The following is a 14,882-nucleotide window of genomic DNA, read 5'->3' on the forward strand; positions in this document are numbered from 1 at the left end:
AGCCTCGTAGGACAGGCTTGCCGTCTTAAACTGGTACGAAAGTTCTGAGCTGAAGGTGCCGAAATCACCTTGGTCGCAATAAAAGGAAAAATCAAATGTATTGCTCAGGGATCGAAAACCCCAGGCTGTCTCTCAACCCCCTTCCACGCAAGGAGAGAGGCAAAGCACCTACGTGCGATACAGTGAATGTCTGTGGACCTCTAAATAATGAGGGCGCAGGGATATAAGATTCTCGGACAACGAGTCGAAATTCGGGGAAGCGTATCGAGTACGAGGGTGTAAAACCGAGAGTCAGGTGTCCGTTCACCCGAGGTCTTCAGGCCAAAATGGACGACCAGTAAATCGGTTGGATTGTGGGCGGAAGCCGTGGCAGATGTTTCTGATGGAAAGAGGAAAGGATTCCACAACGTCGTAGAGGTGTTTATTGAATCGAAAAAAAATGGCAGCCTAGGGCAGTAGGCGACTAAGTTTCGACGAAGGGAGGCAGTAGGGGGGGGAAAGGTGCAAGATTGGTGTGAACAGTAGGTAACTTCGAGGCAGTAAACCCAAAAATGCTTATGCTCCTGTCCTGTTTTGCCTGCTCTCGTAAATAGGAAACAAGAGCGTGTCGGACAAGAACGACGTGTCGATTGAAAGAACTCAGAGCCTAGAATCAGACACCAGAAACCGAACTAGAACCAAGGCCGGTGTATTCGCTTGTTACGTTGCTTTGTTGCGAGGGTATCGGAAGAAAACGCAGAAGGCCAGGCGGCGGGGTGGTTTTGGTTATGATTGATGGTGGGTTTAGAAATGATTCCAAAGGATAAGGTAGGTAGGTAGGTATGGGAAGAAGGACGAGGGAGGAGGGGGGAAGGATGAGTTAAAGAGACGTAGTATTCGTAAACCAATACAAACTGATCTTCAGCGGCAACTCTTTTCTAAATTGAGTAGGCGAGAGAAGTTGTGGTTTACAGAAAGAGGGCACACGGATACCAGGGAATGAGAAAAAGAAGGCCGGAGGTTATTTTTTGCGTTGTGTGAATAATAAATTTTTTTCCTGCGCTTTCTTTCCCCTCTCTGACCGGCAGGCGGGCGGTACCACAGAAATATACCGCGACTAAGTGATTTAGAAGGTACCTTACCGCTACGCCGAGCGGGAATCCTTGGGAGATGGACTTGGGAATGGGTCGGGTTGGTAGGATGGAGGGACATTCTTTTCCGCTCTTGGGGGTTTTTTAATATTTTATTTGATTGCTTTTTCTTCGTACGCGAGACGCCTATGAACATACAGAACGATATTCATATTCTTTGCTATCATTATTCCTCCTCTTATTTAGTTTTAGCTCATTTATTTCTACAATACTGCATATACTCAACACTAGTATCAGTTTGATTGGTGCTGTAACATCCAATCGTATTCTTCTTCCATGATTTGCTGTTTGTCATTGACAGATGGAGATGCCTAGTAGGACTTACATCACTGATGTGTCTAACTATAATCAGTGAATGCATTGTTTAAGTAGCCCAAGTCAGCGATGGGGTTTTGCATATCCACCGAGTAACAATACCTTGAGCGCCACTGCATCGCTGACTCGAAGCCTTCCTTATTGATAAAGGCCTGCAGCCGACGACACTGAACACCATACCAATCTGCCTCGGCAGGGCAAGGCTTCCTATTCTCGTTTGCGCTCCACTCTGGATGCACCTCACTGTTAGAAGCCGCCGTCATTCATGGACAGATGTCATGGCATCCGAGACCCCGAAGAGGCCTGCAAACAAGGGTATAATACGGAGTATGTAGAGTAGCTAGCTCTTCACCCGGAGCCGGATGACCATGATAGGTGGAGTTGCGCGAATATAAATCGGCTTTTCTGAAGTACCTTTGTTGTTACTGTACCCATGCAATTATTTACCCTTTCGCTTTACGATGTTTCCTCTGTTGAGCGTGTTTTGCTTTACTTGTACCAGCTACGTACACAGTGAGCTGGCCGTGCTATGTTCCATGCGTAGAACTTTGTTATTACCACAAGCACACCAGACATATCCATGTTTCTGCAGGTCTCTTTGTCCGGGAAAGCCTGATCTGCGTGGGTAATCTGGAGGTCAGTCATTGCATATATACACACTCGGAGCTAGTAAGAGTCTTGGTTTTTTTCTTCTTTTCACAAAGGGCAGTTGACCGGGTCGAGTGTATGACATTTAATGAATCCCCTGGGGCTCGTGCAAAAAGCCAGACTTTATTCTAGATAAAAATACACAAAGTCATAAACCAGGACGCTGAGTCTATGGTAACGGGCTAGAGATTACTCAACTTATGGCTACACATCTGGTCACGTTCGATCCACGAGCATGCCAAGAAGCAAATCAGCAGGTTGTTAACGGGCGGAGTAAATAAGTTCTATGAGAATTTGCATATATCTCGAAAGACCACCTATGCAGATGTTTACACAAAGGGCAGCAAGGCATCTATTAGGTACCTAGTCATGCAGTTCAATAATACTAAATCGAGAGATACGAATCGTAAATAGGGAGGTAGTTCGTGCGCCAATTGTTTTTTTGACTTATACATCATTCTACCTCAGTAATCTGGTGCAATTCCCCCGCCCCCATCATAAATTTACTTTCATATTGCAGAAGCCTAAACGTGAGGCCATTACAGCATACGTCATTATAGCTGGCTACCTTAGTACCTGATTAAGGTTAATTTCCAGTTAATTTTAGAAGAGCTTCCCCCCCAGACCTCATACAATAATATTCTCAATCACCATTCAGCTATAGATACTTGCATACCAACTACCTACTAGGTAGTATTATTCCAACTCCGAGGTTTCATTTATGGTGAGAGTGGCTGCAAAATCTTCCCATATTTCATTACAAACCAACGCTATACATCCATATGGGTTTGCTCATTGGATACAGCACCTGATAACTTGCCCTTTTGGGTAACGATTACCTAATCACCAATTACTACATGGAAACTGCCTGATACTGGTGCGACATACTCAGGTAGTCTGGGACTTGATTATATGGGAAACCACTATAGAGAAAGACCGTGTGAGGATACAAAGTGGCTTGCTACGTCAAACAATGGCTGTAGTATTTTGACTGGGGATATACCATAACAAGACACGGACTGAATTATAAGTACATATAATGACAAAGATTATACATCGGCATTTGCTTTTATCCTAAATCGACAGCTGTTCTCGTAAAACCATTCCACTGTTGCCTGAATCCACGGCGTTATGGTCAATTTGCTGTTAATGTTACACAAGACAGACAGTTGGTGTACAGGAGGACTTGGGTCCTTGGAGCCCAGGAACATCGTGAAACGTGTTAAGTAGAATAGTCCCGCACTACATGTAGTCAACGGACTTTTCTAGCCAGTCATCCATGCTGTTGCTTGCCTTGCACCAAACGATGTGGCAAAGCGCAGCCCAGTAGATCCCATAGGGAAATAACTGATCAAGTACCAGAGCAGACAGGCAAGTTGAACGAGAGCGGAGAATAAGGTGAGAATCGTGCTGTGAAGCTTTCGGCATGTTAGTAAAATCTTCAGCCCATCGCAAGCTGGACCTCACCTTCAAGGCAAACACTAGGGTTAACGTGATAGAGCCGAAATACGCCGCAGTGAACGGCAGTCGAGGAGTCGAAAGCAGGTGATAAACGTAGTTCATGGGGCCCATTACCGCAGCGAAGGAGGCCAGGAACATTAGTGATCCAACCGACCATCTACATAGCCCCACATTAGTTTCCAAATGGGATTCTGAAATTCACCATGTCGAATCTAGGACATCATATCATGGGGAAAACTAGTCACAATCAAGGCAGTCTCACAGTAACGAGGCCGCGTGACATAGGTTGACAAGTGATATGGGGTGACGAGGGCAGACTGAAAGGGTTGTGCATGGATTTGCGACTTACAATATGACAAACTTGCGTGGTCTCAGAGAGAGTACGGGGAACAGAGTGAAGCAGATGACGAAACATGCCACAGCAGCGAGGTTACAAGCACCAAAGATCAACAAGCGATCCCATCGACTAACTGTCAGTTGGGTTAGTGTCTACTAACCACGAGGTATGTCATCCGCATCACATGCATAGTTCAAGGCATGGCTCAGATGCAATGCACATGTCCCGCTGCAGGGGTGCTCGAAGACGACAGGTCAAGAACTGCCAGGACTGACTCACGAACAAACCAGCCTTCTTCTTCTTCACGTCGAGTGGGCGCAGGGAGAGGTGCACCGGAGCTCTCGGTGGTAGGTAGACGGACATAACCGCTGCCTCCTTGGAAGGGATTCAAGCTCTGAAGTGAGGAGAGCAACCCGCTCTGCTGAGAAGTATTTACTGGTTCATCACGGCGACTCCAGCCGAGGGAGTTTATCGAGTCTCTGAAGGAGGAAGAGGCCATAGCAACAGGGGACCAGAGGGGCGGAAACGTAAGGGACAGGTTCAGAGATCGCGGGACAGGGACGGAGCGGCTAGGTCGATCGTGCGGCGCAGGTTCAGGTTCAGGATGAGATCCAGATTCGGGTTGGAGGTCGAGCTCGTAGGTGTGATGGAGGGTGGGACGGGATTAACGCAAGGCGGACGACAAAGGCGGCCTCGTATAAAAACTAATAATATAACTTGGACAGTAATATCCACTTCCTTGGAAAATCTGGCATCGTGGTTGATGTGGTCAGTCGACGAGTACCCATGATATAGAGGCAGAGCCTTAGTTAACAAGGCGGACAAAGCTGGCTGCCTACCGCGATCCGTCGCCTATAGAGCTTAGACTTGTCGCTGACGATGTTGCTTTACGCAAGGTGACAGTACCCTTGATAGCCACGAAGGACTACGAGTCCTCTGGGGCTGGGGCTGGAGTGTTGGGGCCAAGGGGTTTGCAGGCGACCGCGCGTACCGCTGGAAAATGGCGAAGGCGGTAGCGATAAGAGCAAAGGCAGATGCGTGACAAGAGTCGACCAGAGTATGTTGCGCACCAAAGAGAAGAGAATGGGGACTGTGGTCTATCGGGGCGTTTGGGGTGTTTGGGGAGGAGTGAAGTTGGTTGTAGATAGTGGAGGGCGGCACTAAGCTGGGAAGTTGATGGGTTGGGGTTGGGCGTGTGGTGCTTTCCTTGGATTGGATCCCATCGATTCCTGTAATGGCCGTCCTCTCAGAAGCATTTGCTGAGCTTGGGCAAAGAAGGAGATTATATGATTGGCTGTGTGAGAGTTGAAACGGGCTTGGGGGGTCTGGTGCCACCTGTGGCTCCCCCATCTTCCTTGCACGGGCCGCCTTTGATTGATGGATGCCTCAAGCGGACACTTTTGGCGGGGACGGGAGGGATCATGCATGACACAGAAGCATATGGTCAGGGATGGGAAGGCTTCAGAGTCAGAGCTCAGAGCTTCTGTCTGGCTCTTTCGGAGCTGAGCTGAGTTTGGGGCCTTGCAGGACAGAGCTTGAGACGCACCTGGAGGATTCGGAGATCTTGAGGCTGATCATAGTTTTTGCCCATGCTAAAAGAGCCAACCGCATATCACACATCCACGGCTTCACAGGCACAGCCAACATGTTCTGTTTCAGTGCATGGCTTTAGAAGTTGAAACAAATACACATACATGAAAGGGTCCAGGCGGGAGAGGAGCGGGTGGACGGAGCGCTCCATGTTCACTGCTACCACTTACCACTTGAGGAGCGGACCGTAGAGGGCCGGACACGATCCGTAGGGAAACTAAGACGAGAGATTGTAAGAGGAGTCTGACCGATACCATACCTTCTGTGACGAATGAGCCCGCACCAAATTTCTGCCGTACATGTAACAACACTGAACGTGAGTGGAAAACACTGCTAGAGACCTTTGGACTCCCATCTAGATATACGAATGTCACCAGGCCGACAAGAGTCAAGTTAAGTCAAGTCTCCCCGAAACACTCCGCTCACTGATTCTCACGACAACCAGCCGCTTCGAGATATTCTGCGACAATGATGGTGGGCTTCGAGCTGGGGCGCGTGGCCAGGGAGAGGGAAGAAGGATGGGAAAGCACCTAGCGCATGACCGAGCACAGAAGAAGATGTTCGAGGGAGGGGAATCGATTGCATGTAGCAATTCCCGATGAGTCCTTAAAGTCCCAGACAGTACGTTGGGCTTGGTGTCTTAAATCCCAAGTCACGTTCAGCCTGGCGCCCACACACACAGTCGCATCCACACCCTCCCCTGTCTTTTCTATCTTGCATCAACTCTCAGATGGAGACCGGACATAGCAGAAAATAGCGGCCACCATTACCGCCAACTTTCTGGATCTATAGCCAAGTCCAATTCCAGCTTCCATACAACTACATGGGGCCAGTGACCACTGCCTCTACGTTTGGTCCGAAATACATTATGTCAGGTGGGCGAGAGACGATAAGAGTTGTACATCTGACTTGACGGCTATGGCTAGTATTTTTAGCCTATTCCTGGGAGTATAAATTAGGGGACCATGGTGCTTAGTCTCCGGTTCAAGGATTGTTGATCTCATCTTGAAGCTGTGTTAGAAAGGACCTTACTCTTTGAACTGGCCTTTCCAGCTGTCAACAAAATCTGGGACTTGATCATACGGAGACGGACTTTGAAGGAGTAAGCACAGCCAGCCATAGGAGACGAAGAGCAGGACGAGCAAGAGTCGATGTCAAGAGCAAGGCTAAGAACAGGACAAAAAGAGAAATCCACTTGATCATTGGAAACGCAGCTATCCGTTGAGTCTATTTGATCGGCGTCCATACCTACCACGTTCATGAGAGTTACCAACACGAGAGACGGGAGACCCTTACATTGGTGCTTGGGCTTGTTCGTATCGGATCTTTATCGACTACTAACTAACTCACTTACACCGACCACCTAACCCCCCTTTGGATCATCAGCCACGACTAAGTGTCGTCTTGCACTTGACCCTTGACCGACTTTATTGCCATATTGTACTTACACTTACGCCACCCTCTCTTCTGAGCTATCACCTGTCCTCCAGCTCCAGGACCCTCCGGCCTATATTGGAGGCGCCATAAATACAACAAGACGTCAGACCGCTTGCTCTTGAACGTCACCGTCAATCGAGAACGTTCATCCCGGCCCAATTTGATCTTTTATGCACGGTATCCGATCCTGCCGCCGTGTTTGCGCCATCCGCCAACGTCAACATCTCACACTTGTTTGGACACCGATCTCGAAGTCTCGCTAACTTTGTCTGTGCGTTCGAATAAATTAGAACGCACCCCAAGACAAACAGCAAAGCTTTTTTCTTTCTTCTTCTTCTTCTTTTCTTCTTCAACTTTCAATACCTCAATCGTGAGAGTTGCGACTGCGAGTCTTGCTCCTTGTCCTCAAACTTAAGCTTCAGCGCGGCCTCACATCATCCCGAGGACGGGCTTTAACATCCATCACATCACCGTACATTACGGACCTGAACCCTGCATTTCGGCGCCCCGCTACTACTCACATCCACATCCTGCCATTTCCCGATTTGGACAACCTCCTCGACCACAGCTCAAGCAACACCAGCAACACTTCGAATACAATTCGGGTACTTTATCCTGCTTCGTCCGCTCGACTCGACTTACCATAGTATACCTCTCAAGGAATTATTGTATCGCCTACTCTAAGCCGCATTATCCGCCTCGGCCATCGTACCGCATCCCATCCATATAAGTCGACTGTGCAAGCTCAATAACACGGCTGCTTCCATGCCTTCTGCGCATTTGCGTGCCTCAACTATACTTGGTGAGTAGAATAATTCATTCTTCTTTTCTGTCCGGTTGCCTGGCATGCTGTACGTATGCTCTGGTCCGGTTGTTCTGCCCAGACAAACCCCTACCAACCGCTTGGACTTTCGTGGAAGCACGACGCATCATAGCCTCATTATCTACATCCCCCCCCTCCCCAGTGATCTTTGTCTCTTACTTATACAAGCCGAATGCTCGGCCTTTCAACCTGACACGTTCCTCTTATTATTGTCGTTGTCATAGTTAGTACCTGCGACCTTGCCCGTTTGTTTTATTTCCCTTCTGAATATCTTGCTTCCCTACCTACCTACTACCTACATCCCGTCCCGACTGAGGTGCGCCGAGCTACGAGGTACAAGTGACATACCGAAACCGTGGCCACCCCTCTCTTCTGATTCGGGTGCCACACACACATCACATTTCGCGCTCTCATCGCCCAAAACCAAGACCTCCATCATCCTTCTTCCTCTAGCTGCGACTCAGACAACCGTATTCCAGAACTACATTGCTGACTGGTCATCTCACCATTCCAAGAACAGCCACTAAAACCCTGAATCTGAATAAACACTCTTCACCGCCTAGCTCAACTAGGTTTATTCTTATCCTTTCCAAGTCTGCAGCTTCGTTTACGACTCAGACTCAGACAAAGAACCCCTCAACTGCTTCTCCGACCGCCGTGTCCCCCGCGCCGACCATCCCACAGAACAGCATCTCCAGACTGCTACTACTAACAACACTGGACTGGGGCTAGCACGGTACGTGCCAGACGATAGACTGGACCTTTTCGCCCGTGCGTTGAAAAGTACTCCAACCAAAGCGACCAAGCCCACTCTCTGCTCTGTTGGCTTGCGGAGTACCTGCACCCCCAGGGAGCGCCCCCAGCGCTTTAACCCCTTGTAGGTACCTGGCCCTTAACATACCCAGTGAACGGACGCCTGGAGGTCCTACACTCAGTCAGTGCCCACCATTTCAACCCCCTCCAACCCCGATCGTCTCCCTCCGACCCTCCGACTCACGACATTCATCTTTCCCACAATACCTTATCTGGCTTCAACTCCATCCGGGATACTTTTCGTTGCGGCGCTTTAATCGCCACTCACCTGGCACTCGCTATTCCTTTATGGACTGTAGATAGAGCACACTCTGTACTCCCCAAATTCTAAATTCAGCTATAACACCTTCTGTCTGGTGAGTCAAATGAATCCAAACCTCAAACCCCGGCCATCTGCCCGCCACTTCCCTCCTTGCTGTAACCTCCGCGGCGGTGGGCATCCCATATATGGATGCCCGCTTCCCATCGCCGAGCCGGTCTTCTTGACTTTGCATTTCCCCCGCTTTGCATTCGGCTCTGTCCTGACTTTGCTGACTCGAGCCCTGAACAGGCCAGTTCAAGCTTGATCTTCGTAACTCAAACGTACCATCAACCTTAGCCGAACTGGTTAACGCCCACAATATTCCGCCCACATCCCTCCCCCTCTTGCTAGGGCAACAACATCCGACTCTTCAACCACGATACAATAACCCAGCCTCTATCATCCCCGTCGCAATGGCCCAGCACGGCTTCAACCAATTTGGCAACGGCCACAGCGGGGCGAGTATCGACCCCAACGACCTGGCCATGTCAGGTGGTTATTCTCCTTCATTCAACAACTTCAACTCGAACTCTGGAAACGGCACAAACGGATTCACGAATAGCTCCGCTATGTTCGATGATGATGAGCTTCTGGATGGTCTGAATGCACCTCCTGTTACCCAGTCCGGAATCTCGGGTCAAGGTCAGGACTTTTCAGGGTTAAGTATGGGTGGCTTCTCTCAGAATGCATTCCCTCATCGTAACTCGGGTCTGCAAATCGACCAGTCACATATGAACGGGTACTCGAGTACCCCCGATGGAGATCCTATCCAAAGTCCATTCAATACTGGTTTCAACACCCAGTACCGACCGATGCAAGGCCACTCACTCGGAACCTCTTTGCACTCCCCATTATCCTACAACGAATCTCCATTGGCCGGCGCCATGAACGCCGATAGCAACGACCCGAACTTCCTCAACGCTAAAGCGAGAGCCAGAATGTCCCAGCAGATGCAGCGGAAGACATCCAATAGTCGTAGCCCTATGTCACCTATGACTCCCAAAACCGCTACCCTTCATGGAATGACAATTGGATCGCAGGAGTCTCCCGGTTTCGGCGGTCAAGCCATGAAGTCAGCCAATGGGCAATGGCTCAACACCCCTGCTGGAAGCATCCCTGCGTCTTACAATTCTGGGTACTCCTCTCCCATGCAGCCTGGCATGAATCAAATCAGTGAGGTTATGATGAAGGGTGGTACTTCGATGCCCGCGAAGCTTGGTGTCGCTTCAAACGCCGTTTCCTCTCAGGAAATGAAGAGGAAACGGCGCCGAGAATCTCACAACCTTGTTGAACGTCGACGACGAGATAACATCAACGAAAGGATTCAGGATCTCAGTCGACTTGTCCCCACTCACCGTCTGGAGGATGAGAAGATCCGAAAGCTTATCCAGAACGGGACACCTCTCTCTCCATCGTTGACGGGAATCGCCAGCCCTCAAGCAACGTCTGGCCTCGCCGGACCAGGAGCTCGAAGAGCCACTGGAAATACCGCAGGTAATATTACGACAGGTCTCCCTATCGAGGACAAGGACAAGGGTCCCAACAAGGGCGATATCCTCAACGGCGCCGTCAGTTGGACGCGAGATCTCATGTGGATGCTCCACCTTAAACTGCAACAACAGGAGGAGATGATGAACACTATCGCTGAACTGGGTGGGCACTTCCCCTTCGAGATGACAGAAGATGAGCGACGGATGCAGACCGAGCTCATGGACGCTATAACAAAGAGTGAGAACGGTACTTTCTCTTACTCGCGAACAGCTGGATCTGGTCTGCGAGTGCCTCACCATACCGATTATCGGGGCGACTCTTTGTCAGGCGGAGGAGGCAGCCTCGATCCTGTTGCCATCAGCCCAGATGACAACCTCGACTTGAATGACACCAACCAATTTTGGCACGATCCAGATGACAATAACAGTGGCCACGCCTCCGTCAACTTCAAAGAAGAGGATGAATATGACATGGATCTTACGCAGTAACGTGAGAACTTTCCTAGCCCACCTTATTCGGTCTTTTGGAGCATGTCTCCTCGAGCGCAGACCACAACTACAGTCGCTGGGTGTCCTCTATTGCTTCCTTCAGGTGTTGGCGTTTCCGGAATGTGGTACTGGCATCATTCCCATCATTGCATGTCACTATCCTCCTTGACCAAGCATTACAATGCATGGCAGTTCAAGGGGCGTGATCTCTCGGTGTTTTGGCATTCTCTCGGTGTTGTCTTTTTCCGTTTCGTTTTGGGCTGCAGAAGGCTTGTGACTAGCCACATTATATGGGATTACAGGGGCATGTCCGAAATACTTCCTCGTGCTGAAGGTGCTGAAACTTGCTGGGTTTGCTTCTTATTTTTCTCCTTTCGAAGTTAGGCTGGCTGTTGGTGTTGATTTTCTGCTTTTTTTTTATGTTACGATACCTTGGGGCACTTTATGCATTAAGTCTAGGGCAGTCAATGAATGGATGCAAGGTCAAATCTCGAATGTATCTGGCTTAGGAATCTTCACTTCTCTCCACTCCTCCTTTCCTCCTTGCAGTCTAATACGCACGGTGCTTTTTGGTCCAAATTTTGGTAACAAGGCGAATGGAAGTAGATCCTTTACTGTATTGGAGGAGCGCTCTGGCTTGTTGTGCGTGCTGCAGTTTTGCAGCAGTTTCGTTGCTTTTTTATTGCCTAGATACCACAAGCGAAGATATTTATCATTATAAATGTTTCTATCCATGACCACATCTCAACATCTGGACACAAAAACCAGGTAGCTTGCCGCAGGAATTCTAACCAGCCGGGTCACCAATGGCGTGTACAGAGCAGATACTCGCTCATAGCTGTCAGTGTGTTCCATACCAGCTTCCGCTTCATATCCTCCTGTAAAGCGATGCGTTCCAAGGCACACCGGCCATCAAAATACTTACACATAACCTGCCAACTGTTTGCTAGTTTTTCGTCGTTGAAACGACGGCCGATGGCCGACAGGTAGCGCGATTCCTTGCCGGTGGCCTTCTTCGCATCGAGGATGATGTGAGGTGTCAAGCCTTGGAGATGCGGGTGGTCGTTTACAGAGGGATGTACCGTTGCGACTGGGACAGGCTTACGAGCATGTGCTGTCGCCTTTTCAGCAGCGTCGCGCTGCGCTTTGGAGGCAATCCGCTCGAGACGGGCTTTCTCCGCGGCCTGCTCAGCAACGGTGGGGACATGAGAGCCGTCAGTGCCGGAGTGACCTTCGGAAGACTCGGAGGTGCGTGGGGCCGAGGTAGACATAGAGGCATCGTCTTTAGCCTCTTTTTCTTTGCTTTTGTTCGCATCTGCATCCGCGGCGGCACGGAGCTCCTCAGCTTCCATCTCGTACTCGACCTCGTACATGATTTCGGGCCAGACGACAACGTAGGCAAATGTACAGAGTTGGGTCACCCATCCGCGGCGCATGAGCCAGGAAAGCATAAGAAGATAGGTCGGGCGGTGGGCTTTGCTAGGCGAAAACTGCTTGTATGGACGAGGTGCTTGAGAGAGCTCTGCGAGAAAGTTCGGGAGTGGTGGGGCTAGGGGGAATGCTCTCTGCCATTCTAAAGTATCGAGAGGAAGACGGGATAAGTCACTATTGGGGGATAATATATATTGATCCTTAGCGTGCAGGGGAGGGATAGCAATGGCACGACGCCAGAATATAAAATGCTGGGCATATTTTCGCACTTGACCCAAAGTCAAGATGTTGCTTTGACCAACTTGGTAGAATCTACAGACATGTTGAGCTAAGTGAAGGGCCGGGGTCAGATGTAGTGAGTCACATACGATTGTGTTGGCTTTGACAGCCGTACAAATTCCACCATCGAGGCTGTAGTTGGGTCTGGATCAGCCTGGAGCTCGGCGATGATTTTTTTTTCATCATCGGTGAGTAGTAGAGCAAAGTTGCGATCGAGAAAGCCAGGCTCTTCGAGGGCATCTTGACTGATGAAGGTATTGGCGGTCGTGAGCCAAAGGCCGCGCTGGGTTCCCTCTTCACCCTGGGGGAGGTCATCGATGTAGAAAGGAATAGGAATCTGAACTGAAGGGGTCAGGGAGCCAGCTGCAGTATCGAGATGCAGAGCGGCGATCTTGTTTTGAGACACTGCCTCATATATATCGTGCATGGCAGCGGCCAGTGATGAGCTCTGAAGTATTTCTTTCCAAAGAGCACTCATTCGTTTCCCTGATCAATGTTTAATTGTGAGTGATTTGATAAAAGGTTTTGAGCAGAACATACGCTCCTCTCGCGCCTTGTCTTTGGCGAGAAGTATTCGTTTCGACTCTTTCCACACAAATTCGCTATGTTGTTGGCTGTATTTGAAGGCCTTGCTAACCTTCTTTATAATGTGGTCGTATACGGATTCAACAACATCCTTAACTTCGTTACTGCTAGGGTTAAGGATGAAGACGAGGTTAAACATGGTCATGGAACTGCGTTTCTCATCGTCCTTGTCCTTACCATCTTCCTTCTTGCCTTCCTTTTCCTCTACGGGTTGCTCGGGCGCCTTTCCTGAAGATGGAGGATCGACCTCATGAGGCGCAGGCTGTTCTTCGTTGTACGCAGAGCGCTTGTCGGCGCGGGATGCCTTCTTCGGCTTCTTCCATCTACCATTTTCGGGGACATGGATAGGATATGATACACAATATAGTGGATCTAATGATAGTTGAAAGAGTTTCTTGTGATAGGGGCGTGCGGGAGTTAAAATACCCGCAAGATCGCGAGCAGGGAAGCCTGCAACACGTTCCCATGGAACAATCTGAGATCCAGATTCAGTAAAAGAGTGCTCGTCTGCGTTGCGTCCCTGCTTAGGGAGAGGTACGTCGTCAGCAACATCCGAGAAGCTCTGCTGCGAGAGCCGTTCAAGCAGGATATCCTCAAGCTCGGCACCTGTAGAAGAACTTGACTTGGAATGAGGTTCAATATTTGCTGGGTAGTGGAACACAAAGGCTGGGCCATCGCGAGAGCGATTGACTACAAGAGCAACGGCGAGGAAATTGTCGCTAGTAACACTCGGCACAGCCATAGTGACGGGTTTCACATGATAAGACTGAGCTCAGGTAAAGTAGCTAATGGTTGCCACATGAAGTGGTAACGTCGTTAACCGGATGGAAGCCTTGAACGAGTAGTAGTAGGTAAGGTAGGTAGGCAACTATTTCAGATGGGGTTTGTCCGATGAACTACCTAGGGAGGTAACTACTAACTTACCTACGCCTCAGGTATGAAGAGATGAGCCTCATGAGCGCCACACTTTCGCAAATAGGTGCCTAGGTTAGGTACCGTAGAGGGGAGAGTCACGCACGGGCATCACCTCAGGGATGAGCGAAGTACGAGGTGGGGGTTTCAAATGAGGCTCATGACATGCTAACCTACTACCTAACTTACCCTAAGGGTACCCTAGCTTGAGGTACGGACAGTTTATGTGGCGTCTAGGTTCTTTTTAAAAAGGCGGACAGGAAGAGATGGAAAGCATAAGAAAGCGAATGTATATTGGCATATGTAGGTATGTATGTCCTTCGTCAATGATCGAGCTGCTTCTTTGTCACAGGTGTTACCTTGCGTAAGTGGTGACCAATGAGGGAGGCCCTTTTGGCCGGCGCCGTAACCTAGAGATCATGGAAGCAACGCAAAAAAAAAAAAAAAGCTTAGCGTATAATAGCCTGTCAGATTTGACGAGTCGGTGTGCAGAATAGGCAATTGACAATAAAACAGGGGCCAAGAGGAAACTCGACAGTCCAGGTCCTCTCGGCCGCAGTAAGCAGCATCAATTTATCCAGAGTCACGAAACGAACCTGAGCAGTTGGACTGATTTGGATTGTGTCGTATTTCAATGAAAGAGGCAGTGTTATTCGCATATCAGTGGCGAGAAATCATTCTAGTTCCCGCACAAGTAAAAAAAAAGACCCAACTGGATTCTCAACACAATTTACTGCTCATTTCCCTTTCCCCAGCATCTACCGGCCGGCTACAGAGTACATTATAGTTGGCTCTTTTCTTTCAAGCAGAAGCACTACTTTGGTGGATAGTCGAGTCAATT

The 14,882-nt window shown here is 49.4% G+C and overlaps 3 protein-coding genes across 3 annotated transcripts; 1 reads left to right on the plus strand and 2 right to left on the minus strand.

Annotated features, from left to right (window-relative positions):
- Nucleotides 1–3,335: 3,335 nt before the first annotated feature.
- FSUBG_12079 (transport SFT2) lies at nucleotides 3,336–4,390 on the minus strand (the record flags this gene model as incomplete). Its single annotated transcript, XM_036676831.1, has 3 exons — nucleotides 3,336–3,711; nucleotides 3,904–4,024; nucleotides 4,171–4,390. 3 exons carry the CDS (start codon nucleotides 4,388–4,390, stop codon nucleotides 3,336–3,338), a joined length of 717 nt encoding a protein of 238 aa, XP_036532446.1.
- A 4,878-nt stretch (nucleotides 4,391–9,268) lies between these two features.
- Nucleotides 9,269–10,834, plus strand: FSUBG_12080 (GATA transcription factor; the record flags this gene model as incomplete). The annotated part of the gene is made up of 1 exon (XM_036676833.1): nucleotides 9,269–10,834. One exon carries the CDS (start codon nucleotides 9,269–9,271, stop codon nucleotides 10,832–10,834), a length of 1,566 nt encoding a protein of 521 aa, XP_036532447.1.
- An 800-nt stretch (nucleotides 10,835–11,634) lies between these two features.
- FSUBG_12081 (RMD11-like protein) lies at nucleotides 11,635–13,871 on the minus strand (the record flags this gene model as incomplete). The annotated part of the gene is made up of 3 exons (XM_036676834.1): nucleotides 11,635–12,577; nucleotides 12,634–13,030; nucleotides 13,085–13,871. 3 exons carry the CDS (start codon nucleotides 13,869–13,871, stop codon nucleotides 11,635–11,637), a joined length of 2,127 nt encoding a protein of 708 aa, XP_036532448.1.
- Between the last annotated feature and the right edge of the window lie 1,011 nt (nucleotides 13,872–14,882).

The sequence above is a fragment of the Fusarium subglutinans genome, assembly GCF_013396075.1.
Source record: "Fusarium subglutinans strain NRRL 66333 chromosome Unknown NRRL66333_c0000247, whole genome shotgun sequence".
NCBI lineage: Eukaryota > Fungi > Ascomycota > Sordariomycetes > Hypocreales > Nectriaceae > Fusarium > Fusarium subglutinans.